The 23,753-nt window shown below is 40.8% G+C and overlaps 1 protein-coding gene across 1 annotated transcript in view; it reads right to left on the bottom strand.

Moving 5' to 3' along the window:
* The window catches only part of slc4a11 (solute carrier family 4 member 11), a 53,514-nt gene extending 51,608 nt beyond the window's left edge, over positions 1-1,906 (bottom strand). Inside the window, exon 1 of the mRNA XM_088924402.1 lies at positions 1,797-1,906. Within this exon, the coding sequence (XP_088780528.1) occupies positions 1,797-1,833 (37 nt within the window). The 5' untranslated portion in view covers positions 1,834-1,906. The remainder of the gene's footprint in view (positions 1-1,796) is intronic.
* Positions 1,907-23,753: the final 21,847 nt, after the last annotated feature.

Below are 23,753 nucleotides of genomic sequence, written 5' to 3'. Positions count from 1 at the left end.
CCCATCCAGGTTGTATCCTGTCTTGTGCCCATAGCTTGCCAGGCTAGGCCCCAGCTGCCCCATGACTCTGTGTTAGATAAAGTGGTTGGAAAAAGGAAGAAAGGAAATTTGACATCGAAAAGGTTTCCAAAGTACAGTATTCTTATTCAAGAAAACATTCACCTCTCCCAAGTCCTTGATGAGCTGAATCACATTGCAGTTCCCCTGTGTTAACAGTTCAACGCAAGGGAAAGAAGTTTTAGATCAGTCACGACTTGACCATAATTCAAAACATTAGTAAAAAAAATTATATACAAACACAGTTGCACACATCAGCAGGGTTATATTTATTTTTGCCTGCTGAGGCTTTTTTCTGCTACTAGTGAATGCCTGTTTCTCACCTTTGATAAACATAGTCCTTTTAAATAACTACAGGGTAAAAAACGTGTCCTTTGGCCCCAAGAAGGAAGTAGTACAATCACATGATGTACACAGATCCTCTCTCTGCCACTGTTTGGTAAGGGTGAACTCCTGCTTTTACAAAGCAAAAAAAAAAACTTAATCTAATTTCCTATTTCAAAGCCAGTTCTACTGACATATTGCAGGAGAGGGAGAGGGAGAACAGCGCCATGGACAGACAGGAAGGAGAGATGTCTCAGAGTCCAGTCCAGAAGTCCAGAAGACAGAAGAGAAGCTGTAGGATCATGTTCTAGGTTCAGAAACGATTACTCTGCATTACTGTGGAACTGACCGTGAGCAAGTGATGTGCACAATCACCTACTTGAGGGTCTCACGTTTCTGTAGATAAATTACACTTAAAGAAAAGCTTGGAACATGTGCTGTAAATCAAAACACGCTGCTTTCATCATGACATTAAAGTAAATTGCTAGGCATTGAAATTGTTGATGTTGAAAGAAAAGATTTCTGCAGCTGGATACAACTACTTCCAAGGATATATCTGACAGTAGAGTGATACAGTACTTGTGAATCAATCAGAAATGTTCACAAGTAATGACAACTTCAGTAACTTGGCAAGATAGTAAAGCAAAGAGTCACTAACATTCTATCAGCACAAATTCTTCAGAATTCACGTTAAACTGTTTTCAAATAGAAACTAAAACCTGTAGTCTGCTCTAGGGCAGAATGTACTGTATGCCTTTTTGTGAGGAAGTGAGAAGAATGTAGCATTACCCCTTCAATTAATCAATGAATCAATCAAATATTAAATCTAAAGTGTCATTTCACTCTTTGCACCAAGGCACTGTACAATAATACATAAAATGATCAAATAAATCAACACGTTAAAAGAAAAACGTTTGAAAGGTTTAATAAGAAAAGACAAGTTTGTTAAAAGATTGTACATAAACTAGAAACTTTTTACTAACTTTTACAGTTTTTACTTGCAAAATCTGAAAATATCCACTTGTGCAGCTGGGTCCTATGCATGTCCTTCTAACTGTATCACACATAAATCCATGATGTAAACATTTAGCATGGCTGTACTGTCAAACTCGGCACATTACAGGACAGCGTACACCAGCACATGGTCTAAAGGCTCCAGCAGGAATGCTCCTCACTAAAAGAACGTGCTTTTCTGGTTCAGCCAGCTAAAGAACATCTCTCTGCAGAATTAATGCCAGCAACCAAAACTGAACCTTGTTTACTCAGACAAACAGTACATCTGTTCCATTTCCTCCCTTTCTGCTCAGAAGACTTAAGTCAAAGCTTGCACATTTCACACAGGGTATCTCAGGTTTCAAAAAGGGGGAAACATAGTATCTCTCACTCTGTAACTCCAGTGTCTACAATAGACTTACCAGGAGGCACGAAATGAAGAGCTTTCTTGGATTCCATGGTTTAGGTATTTGAGATTCCCAGTCACCCCATCATCATCTTCTTATTCTGCTAAGGACACCACTACTTCTTCATTCGGTCTCTCTGTACCACTAACTGAGCCACTTTGCAATGAGTCAGCCTATGAAGATGTGAGGAGGGCAGCATGTGTCTGGGTCCTAGTGCCTGTTCTACTGCACCCAAGGTCTATATTGGCAAGCTAGGCTTATCCCTGCAGGCTTATGGCTGTGGTTTGTCACATTTTTAAAGTAATGATTATTTGGTTATTGCTGTGACTCATCATACTGCTCTATTTTAACTCTTCTTAAGGGATTTTCCTTGCTCTCACTGGTCATCCCTGCTCTCGTTCTTTCAATACTCATATTTCTTTAAAGTCCTTTCCGTTGCATTTGTCTTATAAAATAAGTCAGTTAATTTTATAAATTCAGGGGATCATTACATTGGTAAATGAGTTATAGACTCCGCACTCAGTTCAATTTTCATAAAAAGTAATCAAATGAATTTCACAAAAAAAGAAAAAGAAGAAACATTCACAAATCCCTGGGGAAAAAAGTATTTGAGAGGAATTGAGAGGAATGGCCTTATAAGTATACAGAAAAGAGTCACTGGAACTTTGCATGCTGGCACTTTTATGCAAGTTTATTTTCCAAGCAGTTTGGCTAAAATGACAGTTTGTCATTTAGCTGAAGAATGTAAGAAGAGTCACAGACGCCATTCGGACCATCCTTAGTTTGGGTCTCAAGCACGTTTGGAAACCCCACAGACATCCAGCACTCTTTGAGTTTGTGCAAAGAAGTGTTTCTCAGTCTGAAATGAATTCCAATTGTATCCCCAGTCTTTGTTTCACCTTTGATTGTGAATCAGTCTCCAGGGTTTTAATCCCACGGCTATTAGCCTGCTCAGTCTGGACAAGTACCGATAGTTCTATATGTTTTTTTCATCAGGTATCTTATGTATCTATTTCACTCACTGACTTTCATTCACTTCTACCAATGTGGAGCACTTTGCACTTATCAACGTTAAAAATCGATTATCATGTTTGTACTCACTCCACATTTCCATTACCTCTGTTTCTGTCTGATCAGAATTAAAATAATTGATATAGAATAGGAAGAGCAACAAGTCCCTACTTTACACCACTGCATAGTTAGAAGTTGTGTCCCTTAAGATGATGCCCTGTTTTCTCTTTGTTTACCAGTTCTCAGTCCATGTACTACTGTACATTCACTCGGATTCCTATAGCTTTTAATTTTGAGAACCAACTTTATCTGAAGGATGTTATCAAGAGATGTCTGGAAATCTATAAATACGTCTTTAGATTCTTAACGTGACTAAGAAAATAAAAGGATCTTTTGTTTTAAATGGGCTGGTGACTGTGCTCTAATTAAGCATTCCTCGGGGGTAGAACACAACTGTGCCATGACGAAGACTGGGGGACAGTCGTGGAGCAGTGCTACAGTTGCAAAGGGCTGTGGCAGGAATGATGGCCACTGAAATAAGGACTTATCATATATCAAACAGTAAAGGTGCTGGAGGGTTAATCAGAATCCATCAGGAACGTTAGAAAAGCCCAGGACTCGCTCAGCTCCTCAGAATAAGATTTTACAGTTATAATTGGTAACGCTATGGCTTCCAGGCCACAACACATCTTTTCCAATACACTTGGACCGTCCAGGTTTTGAGGGAGTGCTGGTTTCCTGCTTTGTGCTCCCTAAGGAATGTCCAGCCCCTGCACCAACTGTATAGAGCACACATCGGAGGGGCTTAACAGCCCTGTGGCCCAAAGCGGCCCCCTATCCTGGTGGTGCAGCTCCATAGAACTTTGTTTTAAACTATCATTATGGATATAAAGCAAGTATTTTTCAAAGCCTTGACAGTGGAAGAAAGTGCTTAATGTGACTGAATGCAAGATGCCAAAGTGATGGCTTAACATTAGTGTTGTTGGTGTATCCCTATACAGTACGTAGGGAACACTGCATACGTTATTTTCACACTCTGTGATTAAGACATTACATTTCAGGGAAGATGCATTATCAGTTAAACAAGACCCCCAAACAAAAGCCCAAACAGCATGATTCTCTTTGCTTCATCACTTGGTCTGCACAGCAGGACAGAGTGTGTGCGAAAGAGGAATACAGGGAGCAGATCACAGGAACCATGCCACCCAGATACTTGGGTTGTGCTTACGGCCCCACTATCTTGCTGATCCGTACAGGACGTTCTCTCCCTCCACCACAGCCTTGAGCAATTGGACAAAATAAAGAAACGAGAAAAGCACTATAACTACTACTGTTGGTACTAATACCATTGCTACTGCTATATATAGCTACTACGGTAATACAACTGCCCCTGCTGCACATACACAACATGCAGTAGCTCTTTCTCAGTAAGGATTAGAAAGAACCGTAAAACACAAGTGCATTTAAAATTGAGAACAGGAGGCACTCCTTTACCCAAAGAGTTGTGGGAGTGTGGAACAAATTACCAAGCCATGTTGTTGAAACCAATACCCAGGTTTCTTTAAAAAAATGCCTGAATGAGATCCTGGGATCAATTATGCACAAATTAAATGGGCCAGATGTCCTTCGCTCATTGATAACTTTTTCTACTTTCTTATGTTCTTTACAAATTATCCAAGAACATCGCTGAAAGTAAATAATTTTTTTTCCACTGGTAAAATTTATTGTCACTGTCAGGTCTGCCAGGTGTGGTGATCATCCTCAGCACATCGTGCACTTCTCCTGCAGAATGAACTGTCCAGTCGAAACTCTGCAGTACAGAGAGTGCGTTTTTACGCCAAAGACAACAGACATGCTGTGAGAAGTAGAAGATATATAAGATTCAGGATTTCTTTATTTGCCATATACAACAAGTGTATTGGAATGCTTACACATTCAGCTTTACCCAGTAACATTAAAGAAAAACAAATAGGCAAGAAAAGACAAACAGACATGGACAATAGATAATAGACGTTAGAATACAGCCAACAGGACATGTGCAAACAGTGCAGTACCTTAAAGCGCAGGTGCTAACATGTGCAGGTGCTAATTTGAGCTGTTTATGATGTGGACTGATTGGGGGAAGAAACTGTTTTTGAATCTATCGGTCAGTGTTCCGATACCGCGATACCTCCTGCCAGAACCCAGGGGTGAAAACAGATTGTGGCCAGATTAATTGGGTCCTGAAGTATAGCTCGAGCCCGGTTGTGGCAGCGGTCAAGATATATCCGGTCGATGGAGGGTAGCTTGGTCCCAGTGAGGTTCTGCACGGACCTCACAACCCTGGATTTTCCGTCTTCACTCTCAATGGTATTACAGTTAAAATTGGTGAGTGTTGTCTTGCTCATCCCCCACTTCCTTAACTGTCTCAGGAAGTGAAGGTGCTGGTGGGCTTTAGTGAGGATGGCAGCAGTGGTCTCTGACCGGCTCAACCTCTCAGATCTGGAGGCCGAGGAACCTGAAGGTGCCGACAGTTTCGACTGGAGCCCCGTGAATAATTATGGGTGTTTGACGTCATCCCGTGCCTCTTCAAGTTCACTATAATCTCTTTTGTTTTGCTGGTGTTAAGTGTGAGGTTGTTGTTGTGGAACCACTCCACCAGCTACCTCACTCCTGTAGGTGGTTTCAACATTGTTGCTCCTGGAAGAGGAGGTGTTAGTGGGGCCATTAGGGGGAACTCACCCTACGGTCCGTGTGGGATCCAATACCCCAGTAGAGTGACGGGGACACTAGACTGTTAAAAAGGTGCCGTCCTTTTGATGAGACGTAAAACCAAAGTTCTGACTCTCTGTGGTCATTATTGGTGGTGGTGGAGGGGAGTCCCCATTACCTGTAAAGTGCTGGAGTGTCCAGATAAGCACTATACAAGTGCATATTTCATAATATAATAATACAATTACAATAATAATTACATACCATGGAGCACCTTCTCTGGGGGTCCAACAGTTTGGTGGTACTAATGCTTTGATTGTCTGAATTATTTAAAACAGAAAATAAACATGTGAATAAACAGAATACAGATCTTGAGAAAACGCAGTTCTTAAATGCTGTCAACATAAACAGTTCCTGAATGCTCAGGAGGCTGCCATCTGGCCTGGCCCCTTGGCTAATTAACACAGAAAGGCTGCTCCTCTGTAAATAGGAACAGACTTACAAAAACACAGGCAGTGAGGATACCAACTGGTTTTCTCTAGGGCGTCTCCCTGCGTGGCACACAGGTGTTCTGCAGAAACATGGTGAAAAGAGCTTGCTTTGGCTTTAACTCACAGGCTAGTTTTTCCCTTGTTTCACAATTTGCTTTTTTAGCAATGAGATAAACAAAGCCCAAAAGTTGTGTACTTGTGTACTTTATAATGCTAATTTTCATAAAATTAAAACATCAGTCCCTTGCAGGATAGAGGATGTTGTGATACTGCAGTTTGAGTAATAATCCCATTGCCAACCATCGACACACAGAGAAAAATATTTCTGCTGAGATTCAAATCCTGGCCTCCCTCAGGTGTATTTCCTCTACATATGGCATTATTACAGCCAGTCAGACTTCCTTTATTCCTCCTGTCAGTCAGGATAAAGCATTATTCCAAAGACAAATAAACCATTCATTTCAAATACAAACAAACCAGTATTTGAAAGCATGAAAAGCAACGTGACGAAATGAACCAAACATTTTAACACCTGTTTTCAATACAGGGCTTGACATAATCTCAGTAAAGTTAGGCTGATATAACAGACAATTTGTTTAAAATTTGATTATATTTGTATTTTACAAGTTGCTGCCTGGTAAGGAAAGATTAGTGTAACCATAGGAATACTCATCTGTTTCTTCAAAGTAATCCAACTTCCTTTTGTGAATTAGTTTTTAGTAGTTCTGTATTTTTAAATACAGAACAAAATATCATCCCCACCCCCTTCACATTTCCACCCAAAGGACACCTAATCAAGAGTGAGACAGCACTAAAAGAGGCTCAGTACAATCAGAATCACTCAACAACACGCCTCAGTTCCTTGATCTACACTCCTACTACTCTACGCCCTGAGCAATAAGGGTCCAACTCCCAGACTCCACTTCCACCTCCCTCCTGGCGCACTGGACCCCAGTGACGGAGATCCAGAGATAATATTGTCAAGACAGGACAGAGCCCAGGAAGGCCCAGGGAGGGAGTGTCAACACAGCACCTTTTTAGATGCCTTTTAACATCTTTTCTGATGCCACACGAGTCCACGTTCAGAGTTCGCATTTAGCAAGAGTATGTACAGTATAGTAGGGGATGCACGAAGTCACAGAGCAGTTATTCCCTCAGAGAAGAGAGAAAGACATACCAGCATAGCTTCTCCCACTCTTAAACACAAGCACGTCTGAGAGCAGTTTATACAGTAGATCAGGTTACATTCTGTCACCCAGCTGTGCAAAAATGTCACACACACTTTTAATCAGTTAAATAAGGGTCCCACAAGACAGGTGGTCTGTCCTCTTTCTATAACTTGAAGAAAGCTAGGTTTAGACCAAACTCTATGTTGGATATTTTACGAGTTAGGGGACATCAAGTAAATATCCTTGATTAGAAAGGTAGGTACAGTTTCCAAAATGTGTGAACAGGTGCCCACAATGCCCCTTGGACAGCGCAAAAATCAAAGGCAAAGGCAATCAAGCATGCTCTGCAATGAAATTTAAGTGAATCACTCCATGATAGGTATTTTTGGAATCTGCATTTACATTCTCTCAAATGTTAATTGCTTACACATATATAGATAGTGCTTTTCTGGACACTAAACTCAAAGCACTTTACAGGTAATGGGGACACCCCTCCACCACCACCAGTGTGCAGCCCCACCTGGATGGTGCAATGGCAGCCATAGTGTGCCAGAACGCTCACACACCAGCTATTAGTGGGGAGAAGAACAGAGTAATGAAGCCAGTTCATAGATAGGAGGCCATGATTGGTAAGGGCCAATGGGAAATTTAGCCAGGACACCCTGGGATTTTTATTGACCACAGAGAGACAAGACCTCAGTTTTACGTCTCATCCAAAGGATGGCACAAAGGATGGGGCATTAGGACCCACAAAGACCACAGGGTGAGCACCCCCTGCTGGCCCCACTAACACCTCTTCCAGCAGCAACCTTAGCTGCCCAGGATGTCTCCCATCCAGGTACTGACCAGGCTCACACCTGCTGGACTTCAGTGGGCTGCCAGCTGCAAGTCGCAGGGTGATATCTGGTGTCAAAGGCACCAAATGTTGTCAAAGGAAATCTGTTCATTCAAAATATATGTACATACAGTATAAGAATGTAATATAAAAAGAACTAAGTATAATAAGAATTCCAATGTACATATGGAATATGTAAATTCCTCTGCTCTACTCATATTGAAGTTCTCAATCCAAATTTAAACTGCTGCTCAGGGTTTGAATGAAGACAGAAAGAAACAAACATGGATGGGCCATAGAATGAGTGAAGCTCATCATCATTACAAAAACCTGCTGGACTCTGAATTCTTTATCAAGCCAAAGTGAAGCAGGGAAAAGGAAACTACTTGCAAATGGTTTATGACTGTGGAAAACTAGAGAGTGAGAAGGCCATGTTCTCAAGGACTGTGTGAGTCTTTCCACCTCAAGTTGTACTTAATTGTGTTATTATGGTGCCAAAACACAATCTGCAAGAATGTTAAAATACATTAGATTGTGTCAGCAGACGTCTTTTTGAGCAGACAGCGAGATACAGGAAAAAACAAGTAGTGACTTCAAAATAAAGGTGTCAAAACAAGCTGAGGAAGGCAAGGCAGATCTTTCACTCTGCAAAAAAGGAGAACCTTATATAAATTTGGTTCTTTTCTTCATGAATTTAGCAATATTGTCTGCCGATACCCTGAAGGGGTAGAAAAAGGAATCGCAGAACTGAAATAATTCAAGTAGGGGTGCTAAATTTAGGTGCTGGGAGAAAATGCTTTTTAGTGGTATTATATAGTACTCTAAATTATCTGTACAGATACCCCATCGATCACTGTAACCAATAACTTTCTGACTCCCAAATTGTGATATTTAAAAAAAAAGTAGTTTTCCTCCAGTAGCCTGTAACAGATAATGTATGCCTAATGAATGTGCTCCACGAGTTCTATATGTACAGTAGTTCCAGCAGCAATGTAGCAGATTATAAGCAGGTCATAACAGTGCTGTGACAAAGGCTGCGATATTCAAACTGCTTCTGTTGTCTATAACACTGGATTATGGCCACTGGTTAATGGATAAATACTCTTACAGTTGGGCCTTACAGACAAAAGTCTCACAACAATGTTGGAGGAAGCCTATAGCATTAATACATCCCAGTTTACCTTTTTTTTTCAGGACACATTCGGTGTTGGTTGCACTGAGCTTTAGGATAGAAGATCCCTGCCGTTTAAACAGAAATACTGTCAGAAGGACAGTAGGGTCAGTAAAACAGCGAAATCACCGTCAGATGACTTGCACTCCAAACTATACCAGATTATATCATCATCTCAGAAATGTGTTTTGGAAATTTAAGATACAAAGCATTTAAGGTCTAAAGGAAAATCCACAGGCCTGTAAACTGCTGTTTCCTTGTTCTTCATCATGGTGTTTAGATAGACCCACTAAAACTCTTAGCTGTTGGCATATCACCATTCCAAATCTTTTCACATACATTAGCAAATTACATGGTCTTTCTTCATTTGCTTTAGACCATAGTATCATACTGTATGCACATACTGGACTAGAGACTCTCTTATCACTCAACTCGTTTCACAAAGCTTAATTATAAAGGCAATTATTTCAAATCATAGACAGACATCACTCCTGTATTTATTTGCCAAGCACTGTCTGAACCGTGTCTCCACTTTGCCACAAGTGCTGATACCTCTGCACACACACAAGTTAAAACACGTAAAATGTGGTTGAGGCTGCACTGCTCTGAGGAGTCCTTGGGGAAGTCACAAATAAGCTGCAATAGTCTGTCCAACAATTTGTCATGGTAGTTTGGCGAATTATAAATTTATATTGTGTTAAAGCAGCCACTTTAAATTTCAGAGAAGCCTGCAAACAATGCAAGATGCTTAAGGAAAGGGATTAATATTAAGGAACCTGGAGAAAAGAGCAACATCTTAAGACTGACCAACTGCAGTGCTGTGTTTGAAGCTCTGTAAGTGATTTTGTAACAGTGTGTTTCATGATAACATACCACACCAAGATATTTTACAATATTTTCAATCTTTCCACCTATTTTACAGTCCTAATTTTAAGTGGTGGTTTATTTAGTAATTCTGTTCCTAAAGTCTATATACAGTTGTATGCAAAGGTTTGGGCACCCCTGGTCAAATTGCATGTTTCACTGAATTTCTGAAGTGAAAAAATAACAGCCTCTGCAGGGTATAAACATAAACAAACTTAAACATGATATATGTCTGCACAGTTGGATTCACAATTACTCTAAGTTGGTTGAATTTAACAGATTAAAAAGCATAAAACAGTGAAACTGTAAGAACCTGTAGTTATATGATGATAGAATGATATACAGTAGATGGTTTGAATTTACAACAACACTGAGAACGTGGAATCAACTGGACAAAATATACAGCAATATACTGTATGCACATGGAATAAAAGTAAACAATATTGTTACGATGGGGGTTATGAAAAGGCAAAATCTTTTTCTGCTGGAAGGATTTGCACTGTCAGCATCAGGAAAGAAGGGAGACTTTTACTCCACCATCTTTCTTGACTATAACAATTTGTGCAAAACGTCTGACTCATCCAGGCTGAAAAAAGTGGGGTAAAAAGTCCAAAATAATTCATTTTGTTAATCAGGCAAAATTAAAATTACAAGATTTCTGTTGTTGCAGAAAAAGTCATGGGACAGAATTGTTTATGTACAGACTGACAATCAGAAGATGTCTTGATCTAAGCTACACTAGGCTGTGCCAGAGTAATTGGCCATTCAAGATGACAGAAAGATTATTAGAAGTCTTTTTAAGGACTTTTTTCAATAATAATCCTCAACACTACAGCCCCAGTTCTGTCATTCTGCTCCTACTCCGTCTATACACACACACCTATACAATGTGAAGTGTAGTTTCCAACAGTGACATCATGGTAAAACCACAGATAAGAATGAAAAAACGTGGAAAGGCATTGCATGAATGATGGTAAGTAAATTCATGGTATAAGCATGAACTGTCATATCAAAAAGTAAATTGACTACGGAAAACCTTCAGCATGAATACTCAATGCCTGTGAATACTCAAGTCACAAATCTCAATTCTGTTTTTTTAACTGGATAAATTAAACTCTGTGCTTTGTCCAATCTGGACTCCCTAAAGGTCCCACTTAATTCAACTTGTGGAACAGTTAAAAGTTACACACTTCAGAAAAATTTAGGATTTCGTTTTTATTTTTTCCAAAAAATGGTCAATTTGGACTGTCAAAAAGTACTTGAGAAACACCAACCGTCCCCCTGAGCTGTTAAAGAACAGGTGTTATGACAAGAACCTCCTGGTATTTTTTGCGAAGTGCTGTATATATTACAGCATATATTTTTAAGAGAAAGCTGAAAACTGACAATACCCCTCTGCAGCACGTAACATTATGAAGAGCAAAGAGATAAATTCCTTATTAGGCCACTGTGCACCAGTTACATGTTTTCATGTCACTAAATGGCTGAGATTGTTTTCATTCTTCATCATTAATAATAATAATAGCTTACACTTATATAGCGATTTTCTGGACACTCCACTCAAAGCGCTTTACAGTTATTGGGGATCCCTTCCATCACCACCAATGTGCAGCCCCAGCTCGATGCGACGGTAGCCATAGTGCACCAGAACGCTCACCCCACATCAGCTATTAGTAGGGAGGAGTGCAGAGCAATGAAGCCAATTCATAGATAGGGATTATTAGGAGGTCATGATTGGTAAGGGCCAATGGGAAATTTGGCCAGGACACAGGTGTTACACCCCTACTTTCTTTCAAGAAACACCATGGGATTTTTAATGACCACAAGAGTCAGGCCCTCTGTTTTACGACTCATCCAAAGGACGGCACCTGTTTACAGTATAGTGTCCCCATCACTATACTGGGGCATTAGGACCCACATGGACCACAGGGTGAGCACAGGGTGAGCACCCCCTGCTGGCCTCACTAACACCTCTTCTAGCAGCAGCCTTAGTTTTTCCCCAGGAGGTCTCCCATCCAGGTACTGACCAGGCTCACACCTACTGAGTTTCAGTGGGCTGCCAGTTGTGAGTTGCAGGGTGATATGGCTGCTGGCTGATTACCATCTTTATTTCTACTCACATGGGTGTCTCTTACATTAGAGTTCAAACATAGATGAAATTGAGATGATTTAATTCCTAGAATTGTTCAATGATAAAGGTGACATTATCTTGAGCAGAAAATATTTTTTGCTAATATTTGTGCAACATGTGGCTCAGATTTCTAACATTTTAAAAAAGTGCATGGTCTTCTAACGTGAGTTGACAGTAGAATATATTTAAGTCTTTCATTATTATTAAGGATTACATTCATTGTTATCTCCTTGAGGATACAGAAACATATTTACAGGGTATACAGAATTATATAAAGAAACATTTTTAAGGACAATTCAAACAACTGTTAAAATACATTCACAGAAAAACTTCATAGATACTTCAGTTGAATCATTGCTGGAGTGGACCCCACCATCAAACCTTTTCTTTTTGTAAAATGTTCTTGTAGAATTTCTTAGCTATTTGTATGAAACTGTACAATCATTTCATACAAGTACTTTATTACTTTTGAATCTCTCTAAAAGAACCTCAGTGCCACATCACAACTCACAGCTGTGGCTCTGTGGCTCAGGATCTGTGCCTGTGGCTGGAAGGTTGCCGGTTCAAATACTGCCGCTGTTGGGCCCCTGAGCAAGGCACTTCACCTCAACTGCTCCAGGGGCGCCATATAAATGGCTGACCCTGCGCTCTGACCCCAAGCTTCTCTCCCTGTCTGTGTGTCTCATGGAGAGCAAGCTGGGGTATGCAAAAAGACACATTTTTAATACAAGAAATTGTATATGGCCAATAAAGTGATCTTATCTTTATCTTATTGTCCTAAATATATTTGGAGGATTGGTTATGGAGGCAAAGTCACAGCTGAGTTCAGACAATCCCCATAATACAAAACAGAAAAACAAAGTAACATTTCAATACAATGTTCCCTTTTAAATATGGAAAGGAATGGAATGCATTTCCCTTACTCATCTCTCTTTTCTCAAAGGCACTTAGAGCTGAGAAAACAGATAATATATTTATAGCAAACCTAATCTGTCATTTAAGCTAAACAGAGGGCAGCCTTTACAGTAGAATACATTAGACCTGTTTTACCAAATGGAAAAATTAATACTAATTCCAATTAACTGAAGTCAAAAGATAAGAGAGTTCCCCTCAGGCTAAACAGAGAATGATTCTGCCACCCTCCGCTTCACAATTCAGAATTCATTTCCATGGTTACAGCGCCAGGCATCCAACTTTACTGGCATTTTCAACATTAAATACAGCCATAAGAGGCACTTAACCCTCAAAGCAGGGGAGAATATCTCTGCACAATGATTCCCAGAAAGGGTGCCCAAGGCTTGTTGATAACCGCTCTCAAATAGTTTTGGTTCTCGGTAACTAATGTTTTTTTATGGGCAGCACTCAGAACTCAGGCTCACCCTGCTTTCACCAACCTTGCAAAATCCTGCTCAAACAGGATTGTCTAGTGCAGGTAAGAAGAAAATTATTTATTATTAACTGCACATAACGCTGTCTTTTTCTTTTGCTAATCATCTCTTCCTGATCATAATCCTTCTACCACAGAGAACATATGCCTGTCAGCCAATGTTAAATACAATCACAAGCTACAAGAGCAAAACAAGCCCTGTAAGCGCTACTGACCCCTCTCTTCCAAACAAGCTTAACACCTTCTACGCACGCTTTGAAGCTCAAAACCCTGAACCAACCTACTGGACCACCGACTCCCCTGCCACCCCACCCCCCACACTATCCAAGCTAGATGTGTGGAAATCACTAAGTAGAGTGAACACACATAAAGCTGCTGGACCTGATGGTATCCCTGGCATGGTACTCAGAACATGTGCCTGGCAGATAGCTGATGTCTGTACTGACATCTTCAACCTGTCCTTGGCCCAGGCCACTGTACCTAGCTGCTTCAAGACGACCACCACTGTTTGCCAGTACCAAACAAATCAGCCCCCACATGCCTGAACGACTACCGCCCTATTACACTCACCCCCATCATAATGAAGTGCTTTGAAAAACTACTTATTCCACACATTAAAGCCAGCATTCCAAAAACACTGGATCCTCTCCAGTTTGCCTATTACACAAACCGCTCCACAGAGGATGCTATCTCTATAGCTTTACACACCACACTAACCCACCTGGATAAAAGGAACACCTATACAAGAATGCTGTTCATTGACTTTAGCTCAGCATTTAACACCATCATACCCATAAAACTTTCTACCAAACTCAGGGCTCTAGGTTTAGATACAACCCTCTGCAGCTGGATCCTAGACTTCCTCACCAGCAGACCCCAGACTGTCAGGATTGGCAACCTCACCTCCAACACACTCACCCTTAACACCGGTGCCCCTCAAGGCTGTGTGCTCAGCCCACTGCTTTACTCCCTGTTCACCCACGACTGTACTTCCAAGTTCAGCACAAACACCATCATCAAGTATGCTGATGATACCACAGTCGTGGGCCTGATCACTGACAATGATGAGACTGCCTACAGGGAAGAGATAAAACAACATGCAGACTGGTGCCGAACCAACAACCTATGTCTCAACATCAGCAAAACCAAAGAGCTGATTGTTGACTTCAGGAGACAAGGAAAAGTCCACTCCCCCATCTACATTGAAGGGTCTGCAGTGGAGATGGTGAATAACTTCAAATTCCTAGGCGTTCACATCTCTAAGGACCTTACATGGACACTGAACACCTCCAGTCTCATCAAGAAGGCACAACAGAGGCTGTACTTCCTGAGAAGGCTGAAGAAAATACACCTTCATCCACAGATCCTCACCAACTTCTACAGATGTACGGTGGAGAGCATACTGACCAGCTGCATCACAGTCTGGTACGGCAACTGCACCGCATCTGACTGTAAGGCACTACAGCGGGTGGTCAAAACTGCCCAACACATCATCGGCAGTGCCTTACCATCCATCCAGGAAATATACAACACCAGGAGTCTGAAAAAAGCCACCAAAATTATGTCTGACCCCACTCACCCCAGTCATAACTTGTTTGTTCCCCTACCATCTGGCAGAAGGTTCCGGTCACTCCAGTCGCACACAACTAGACTCCAAAATAGCTTCTTCCCCAGAGCTGTCAAGTTGGTGACGCCCCCACTCCCTCCCATCATATTATGATCTCTCCTAACGTCTTCCTATACCCACATGGACTGTACTCCTACACCACTACACACACACACGTAAGCTGAAATTGTACTGTCTCCTCGATAGCCCAGTAAAACTGTACCGGTCGTAATATTTATTAATTAACCATACTATTTTTAACCATACTATTTTTGCACTGTTCCAAGAATTACCTTGCACTGTTTTTGTCCTGTTACATTTTCTGTTTGTGGAATTTTGCACAGTTTTGATTACATGTTATTTATGTTATATTATTACACTGTTATTGCTATTGTGTTACTGTCTATTGTCTTATCTTCTGTCCTATTTATATACTGCACCTGAGTGACTAATGAGAAACACTTTTCATTATACTATGCACCTGTGTAAGTATAATGACAATAAAGTTGAATTGAATTGAAGAATTAAAGCACAATCTTCAGCCTTACATAAGTTCCCCCTTTTCATTCACTGAAACATCACCTTTGAATGAAATCCAGATCAAACTCGGACCAGTACAGGACTGACAGATCACAAGGGTCCACACAGCCCAGTCTCACAGCAAATGTAGCGATGCCAGATGTGGTGGTACAGGCCTGTAATACAAGCTCTTGGGGAGACCTCAAAGGGAACCACCAGCAGGGTCCACAAGACACAATAACGAGTCATTCCAACACATGTTTAAGCTGACATGCTGACTATTAGCTGTGTTCCGACATTTGAGCATCACCACATTTAGAATCTCCTTACCACTGGATGCCAGTTAAATTATTATTTTATAATTTCAAACATTTTATTATCCATCTTCCACAACTAGTGTTTAAAAATCCACATTTCATGTTTTGCTTTTCCATTTTTTATTTTAATTCTTTAAATCCATAAATTTTGCACAGTATTACCAGAGATGAGTTTGTAATGTGTTCACAACACAAATATATACTATTTAGGAGGGACCAACAGTTATCCTTAACCATGCACTGCAGAGGTTCTGGAAAGTCTGCGGGGGGTAGGTTTTCCTGCACCTCTACAAACTGTATTTGTAAAACATGTAGCGATTCTTTAAGCATCAGGCAACACCGATTGCTCTATCACTGATTGCTCTATCAATCAGTGCAACTCCTGAGTAGTCAATTCTACTTTTCCACTGGTAATGTCCAGCACCTTTGTTGTCACCAAATCTGCACAGTTTTCAATATGTAATTTCAATTTTTAATTGTGCATGAGCTGAGAGATTACAATTAAAATGCAGATCCACCAATCTTTAATGAATGAGGCCCTATCTATTCAGTATAAATTATCCAAAATAACAGAAAAAAACATTATTAATGCAAACAGAAGTATAACAACAACACATTTAAACAAACCTTCATTTTTCTTATTTTTACATATGTAAGAATTCCATAACAGCTCAGAAAATCCATAACCAGCTATTCTGGCAGAACTCCCCTGGCTCTCGAATTAAATAAAAATAATACCAGAATTGCCATGAAAGGTCTCTTTCAGAATAATTCTGACATCATAATCAGGACTTATCATACATTAAGAACAGAAGACAATACAATAGCAGTAACTTGCTGTAGGGCTCCAGGTGTAAGGACTCGGCCAAGGCACACTACTGTGTTTAGGTTTCATCTCTGCACTACAACAAACTGTAGCAGCAAGACAGAATCTTTACACTGCAAAATGAAGAAATGCCATTGAGATCTGTACAACAAGAGTAGTTTTTCCAGTTCTAACCTACTTACTGAAGTACTGTCCAAAGAAAATGTGAACATCACTGATCTGCCTGCTAAATATGCCATTTGAAACCAAAGACAGACAGACTGAGTCCATCTTGTTTCCTATAGGTTGTATGAAAGCATAGCTGCTCACAGAGGGCGTATAACATTGGTCTAAGACTGGCACAAGTCAGCAGCCACAGACACGTCATGGGAGAATCATACAAGAGCAGGATCACATGGAACTAGTGCACAGGAAGCATGGGAACAATTTCTCAATGGCATTATCCATGAAATTAAATTATAAAAATGCACTAACATGGTCTTAATCAAAGGCCTATGGCCAAGGTTTGACAGAGCTATAAGCAATCTTTTAATTGCTGTACATTGTCACTGATCACAAGGGTCTTGTTTGTGAAAAATAAGATGACTAACACTTCACTCATATGAAGAACATACCACTGGATCAAATGGCTCAGGACAGGTTTCAGAGAAGAGTTAAATAAAAAAGCCACAAAGATGTTGTTTAACAACAGGCCTTATAAATTATAAATGTATGGTTAATTGCACATGAATCAATACATCTGGAGAACTGACAGGGCTGTAAGGGAATTATGTGTATTGCTTTAAATAACCATCTTCCTCTATTTACAATTGATCATTATTCATAAGTTATCTCTGTTTATACATTATTTATGAAGCACTCTTTTATGTGGTACTCTAAGGCAGAGTCAAATCAAAATTCATTGATTTTAAGGTTGTTCTCACCCCAGTATCATACATTCTGGAAGTTCACAGTCCTATTCAGGTAATACTACAGGCCAGGTGGACGCTGTATATTTTTCCTTCCACTAGTAATAGGACAGGCTCAGGCATCACCTGAAGACCTAAAGAAGGCTCCACAGCCGAAACATTGTTTCTTTACATGGAAGGCTCCACGGCCAAAACGTTGCGTTTTCTTTCTTCTTTTTTTTCCAGCATGGACTAAACCTATTGCTTGTTCCTTTGCAGCCTACGCATGCTGACGCAGCTACCCACCTGAACTACTATTGTTTCTTTACTTCTCTTCTCAGCAAGAAGTAAACCTTTACTTGTTTCTTAGCAGACTATATAGTTACTTAAGTTAAATCAAGCAATGCTATGCTAAAACTACACAATTTTCATCTCCATCAAAAAAAGATAAGACCACAAGCTTTCCTGGGCTTCCATGAAAGTCCTACTGTACATCCTACACTGAGGCGCTAAAGGAACTGAACCTTTTTAGTCATTAACAGGGAAAACTACAATGGAGAATGAGAAGCACCTCTTTACTCAAAGGGCTGTGGGACTGTGGAACATCAACATCAACCTGGATGTACTAGATCTACTAATGACCTGGCTAGTTCCGCTGAGTGGTCTCCTCTCATTGGTAACATTTCTTATTATCTTTTGGTATTACAGTATTTACCCTCCAATGATGGTTAAGGATTTTTCTCACAGAATGTCTTCTATAGCATAGTGCTTGGAGATGATGTGCTGTGAGAGCTACAGGTAAAGACATAAAGACTACCTGTATGTTGATTCATTAGGATTAGGTGTTTGGTGCTCTAATGATAGCTGATCACATGAATGAATGTGACATTAGAATTAAGACATCATCATACCTTAGCATTGTGTTTGTGCAGATTCTGGCAGCTTTGGGCTTCACTTGTATTGTGCATTATTTCAGTTCCTCTATAATAAAGTCCACACCACCCACAGTTTCTTTTTTCAGTTCTGAATCATTTAACCATTTCTCTGTAAAATGGTGTCAAACTAAATGCCCCCCAAATATCCAGGCAGCTGTGAAAGTGAAACAAGACGTTAATCGAAGCAGTACATGCAGAACAAATCTGTCATCAGTGAAACAAACATGCACATGAGTGGTCTTTTATTGCAGGAGCACTGCACTCGAGTTGATCGATCTGCTGGTGATCCTGTGAGTGCCAAGAGGAGTCCAGTCGTCCATACCAGGCATTGCAGAGCCTGGGGCCAGCTGAGCTCCAGCCAAGGCTGAAGAGGAGGGAAGAGAGGGGTGAGGTTCTCCTCCACAGCCCTGCTTTTCCTGTAGCGATTAGTACTACTCTTAATTAACAACACCTTGAGTGCACACGTACACCACCGAGGGAAGTGAGACAGCAGCCAAACCAGCCATGTTAATCAAAGATGTGTGCCCGGGTCTGGAACAAGCGCAGGAGCCCCAGGGGCTGCTCAGAACTCCTTCCACCACAGAGCAGGAACACCAGGCAACATTTTTTGAACTGCAGTTTTACTTTATTTTTATTATAAAATTTACAGAAAGGGAGTAGCAAATTACTGGCAACAGCTCCAAACAGTACATTAGTAGATTTTTAAAAATGTGCCCTAGTGTGCAGAACTCAGTCAGAAACAACCAAGAAGAGAAATCCCAGTCATAATAAAACTAAGACTGAGTTTCTGCAGCTGCTGTGGTATTTGCATTACAAATACAGAGAACAGTGAAATTCCAGGACATTCACGACACAGCATTCAAAACAAACTATAATGTCTGTCTTGTCTGTGACTGAGAAATGAAACAGGGCACCAAATGGACTTTAAATTCACCTTAAAGTCCCCTATTTTAAAAAAAATCTAAAATTAGACAGTTTGCTCCAGTTATCATATTTTTCACAATACAGCATAAATTCATACATTTGAAGAAGGATCAACTGCTGTAAGATTGTTTCTTATTTCTATTTCTCAGCCTGGAATTAACCTTTATTTGTTCCTCTAATTTCACCTCCTTTCAGTTCCTGGATAAAATCTATAGACTAGCAGTGACTGTGAAAAACTATCCATCTATCAATGTAATTCCAAGGCCATGGGGGAGACAGCTCCTACCCTAACAAGCAACAGGCGTAAAGCAGGGTACACTCTGGGCAGGACGCCAGTCCACCGGATGGCAGACAGACACAAACACAGACATACTGTATACAGCACATGCTCACTCATACTTGGGCCAGTCTGTGGGAGGAAACCGGAGCACACAGAGGAAACACGCGTGAATGCGGGGAGAACATACAAACTCCATGCAGATAGTCTGGAATTCAAACCAGGCCCTGGCGCTGCGAAGCAGCAATGCTAACCACTGTGCCAACATGCTATCCTATAATTATACAGTATATTGCCTTTATCATTAAAAGATACATACTGTTGAAGGCTTCAGTAAAAAAGCAATACTGTAAGAGTCAAGAATAAGGTCAACAAGGAGACCTGCATAAACTACACTATTTACAACCTCAGTATATACTGTAGCCTTCTCAAGTAAAACAAAAATGTTTATTTAACATGTAGGGTTTGAATCAGGATATGAATTTGTTCCTAGGCAAGAAAACTTCTATTAAAAGTGATCATGGGGCTGAGGGGATAAGGAGACAGTCCTCCAGTCCCTGTCTCTCAGGGTTATAAAGGGTTTGTGTGTGAGAGGATTAAGGTAAAGCACATCCCCTCCTATACAGTATGTGAAGTGCTCTGGGATCCTTCAAGATGAAATGCAGAATTAAAAGCACAGACAACAAGGGATTATTAGTCTAGCTTTGAAGGAAGGACTAGGGGATCTGGTAGCAGAGAATGAGGGAATACTTAACAGGAGGTTCCTGGTTCAAATTCCAGCTCTGCCATCATCTCACCACATGTTTCATCCTTCAGAACCAATGCAAATGCTGTGAGTGACTGCAGCAAAAATCTGGCCACTGGACTCTGAAAACTGCTTTCAGTTAAGACATCAGCTAAATAGTTAAAGACAGTTCCCACCCTGGTCTGATCCCAAGGGGAAAGCAAGGCTAGGCCTGGGCAGTACTGGGATGGGAAACCTCCAAGGAAAACCACAATGCTTCTGTTGGTGGACCAGTAGGTGACGCTTCTGTTTAGACCAGAATTTCCAAACCAGTATCCCAATATGGGTCTGGATGTGCTATCTTTAGGATGAGAAAATAATTTGGTGATTGTTTTCTTTTTTAGTATTCTAAAAATGTGTTGCTACTTTGTTGCTTTCCTGATTTCTGTGGACAAAAATGGCAGAGAGGGCTTAATTTAATTATTTATTATAAAGATCACCCATTTAGTCAATGTAAAGTATCCAGACATTTTGTAAGCAACCCCTACATGCTAACAGTACCAGCACTGATTTATCCCCATATTAATTTTTCCCACATGAATCTCGGGAGTTTTAGTAGCGCATGAGCCGACGCATGCCTTCTTTAATTCATTGTGGGCTCTGGCAGGGAGCTGCAGTGAAGGGGTTAACACAGGGAGGATGCAGGAGGAAACGGTGCAGTGGCCGGGACGGACAATGCATTGTCAGGGTCTTATTGTTTACTGCGAGGGAGTGAGGCGTGACCCTTGACCTCCCATTGTCCGGCAGAGGTAACCTTGTCCCTGCGCGGGCACCAGGAGGGCCCGCCTCCGCCCACCCTGCCGAGAACGCACGAGTGTCTTACGAGAGAAAAAAAACATCCCAAATTCCAGCCCTTTCAGCACATCTCGGATAAATATTTGGATGTAGAGGAGACAGTGTGCTCTAAATAAGCCTTGACATCAGGGCCGATTTGAAAACAACCAGTGAGGGAAGGGAGCCGTGTTCCACTTGCCACTACCTTATGGAGCAAATTCTATGCTGCCCTTACAATGCACCTCACGTTTCCCATAACTCACTCAATCTGCTCAACTTGCCCAAACACTGTTAACCTGTTGTTACATCAGTAATCTGTGTAGCGTCTCCTCACCTGAGAGACTCGTCTGTCCAGCCTGTACCCAAGTGTGTCTTCGGCCCTGAGACTGCAGGACAGCTTTCCTTCTGCTCCTGTTCACCAAAGCAGTGGAGCGATGGAGAGATTGTCACCAGGCTTGATGTCCACTCTGTCTCTTCACTATTCTGTATTGTTATATATTGGTGCTTGTTTTATTCTTCCAGCTTGTAACGATCTTATTGGTTATTGCCAGTATGAAGTTAAGTGTGAGTATTGTAAGTAAACCCGGATAAGATTCTACATTTAGAAACAGTTAAGCATTAGGGTTTACAATTTTAGAAAAACAGGTATGAGGTGAAATTTGAGTTGTGAACTGGCAACAGATGGATAGAGAGTCAAAAGGAGAAGAATGGTAATACTTCAAAAACAATGTTAAAAGCCTCAAAATGAATTAATTCCTGAAACAGTGAAGACTTAAGTCCAAGAACACCCAGGCTTAAGTGTTTAATGTAAAGTCATAAGAAAAATCGATTTGAAAGAAGAACAAGAATGGTTCCTGGTCCCAAGGGACTCTCATAAATGGTAGTATAAGGAGGACAGGGGGTCACAATAGGTAACTGAAGGGGCATTCATGTAGGACAGAGAACAGGAAACACTTCTTTACTCAGAGTCACAGCTGTCTGGAACAGACTTCCCAGATGGTTCTGGAAACTTTAAGAAATGGCTAGACGATAATTTGGATACACTCAGCTACTAAACCTTCTCTTGTTTGTGCCCTTGTGTTTCTTGTGTTCTGATGTTCTAGTAGATGTCGATGAGAGCTTCTTGCACAGTGTTCTTAGAATGTCACATGCGACTGTTCGGACATTTTAAATCTTACTCCAGGGTGATAAGGCAGATAAAGTGTGGTGCAACAGAAGCATCTAGAAAAAATAAAAAGGCTATTTCATTTAGGACATCTAAGATCTCTTTATTGGCCATATACAATTTCTTGTATTAGGAATTTGCCTTTTTGCATACCCCAGCTTGCTCTCCATGAGACACACAGACAGGGAGAGAAGCTTGGGGTCAGAGCATAGGGTCAGCTATTTATACGGCACCCTTGGAGCAGTTGGGGTTAAGGGCCTTGCTTAGGGGCCCAACGGAGTAGGATTCCTCTGCTGGCCCAGGATACAAACCGTCAACCTTCCAGCCACAGGCGTAGATCCTTAGCCACAGAGCCACCGCCCCACCCTGAAATATTTCATTTCACCTGTAATGCAGGTGTGATTGAAAGTGTATCTGGATTTCCTAACTCATGCTACGCTGATGGCCCAGTAGCAGGGGAATGTTTTTATAATAAAGAAGACAGAATACTGAAGCAATTTTTATTACAAGAGTGTTTGTGGGTACTGAATGTACTTCTAGTGCAAAATTATAGAGTTATCACAGAGGAGCATTAGGAAGTAGTCGCACCCTTTCTGGTGCTTGACTATCCACTGCACTCTTGTCATTACTGCAAGGAAATACCTATACACAAAGGCAGAAGAAAGACTATAAGCACTTTAAAATAGCAGATTCTAAACAATTAGACTGTCTTTAGGTAATTTCATATCAATTTTTGGGTTTTTTTTTTGTATTGTTTTGTGAATCAACACTGCTGTGTTTTTTCTTTTCTTTTTTTCACATCATCCAGGTGGGGCTGCACACTGGTAGTGGTGGAGGGGATCCCCATTACCTGTAAAGCGCTCTGAGTGGAATGTCCAGAAAAGCGCTATATAAGTGTAAGTAATTATTAATTATTCTTTTCATTTTCACCAAAAGACATGAAAACATTTCTCTGTGAACATGCAGTCTGACAGTAGTCAATCACACATTAACATTAACAATTTCCCCAAAGTCTTTTACTCATGAGCAGATTCTCCTCTACAGCCACCTGTTTGATTTTAAAGGTTTAAACCTCAAGAGAGGCAAGCATGAGTATGGAAAGTGAATAAAAGAGGATAAAATGTTTTTTATCTTTAATGCAGTTTGGAATTTCAAGGTGGGCTGTGATGGTAGATGGGAAAAGGTGTGAATTGTACACAAGATCAAAA

The sequence above is a fragment of the Atractosteus spatula genome, chromosome 1 (genome assembly GCF_055471065.1).
Source record: "Atractosteus spatula isolate fAtrSpa1 chromosome 1, fAtrSpa1.hap1, whole genome shotgun sequence".
Classification (NCBI taxonomy): Eukaryota; Metazoa; Chordata; class Actinopteri; order Semionotiformes; family Lepisosteidae; genus Atractosteus; species Atractosteus spatula.
Note: the sequence above shows the minus strand (reverse complement) of the source record. Positions and strands in the feature narration are given on the sequence as shown.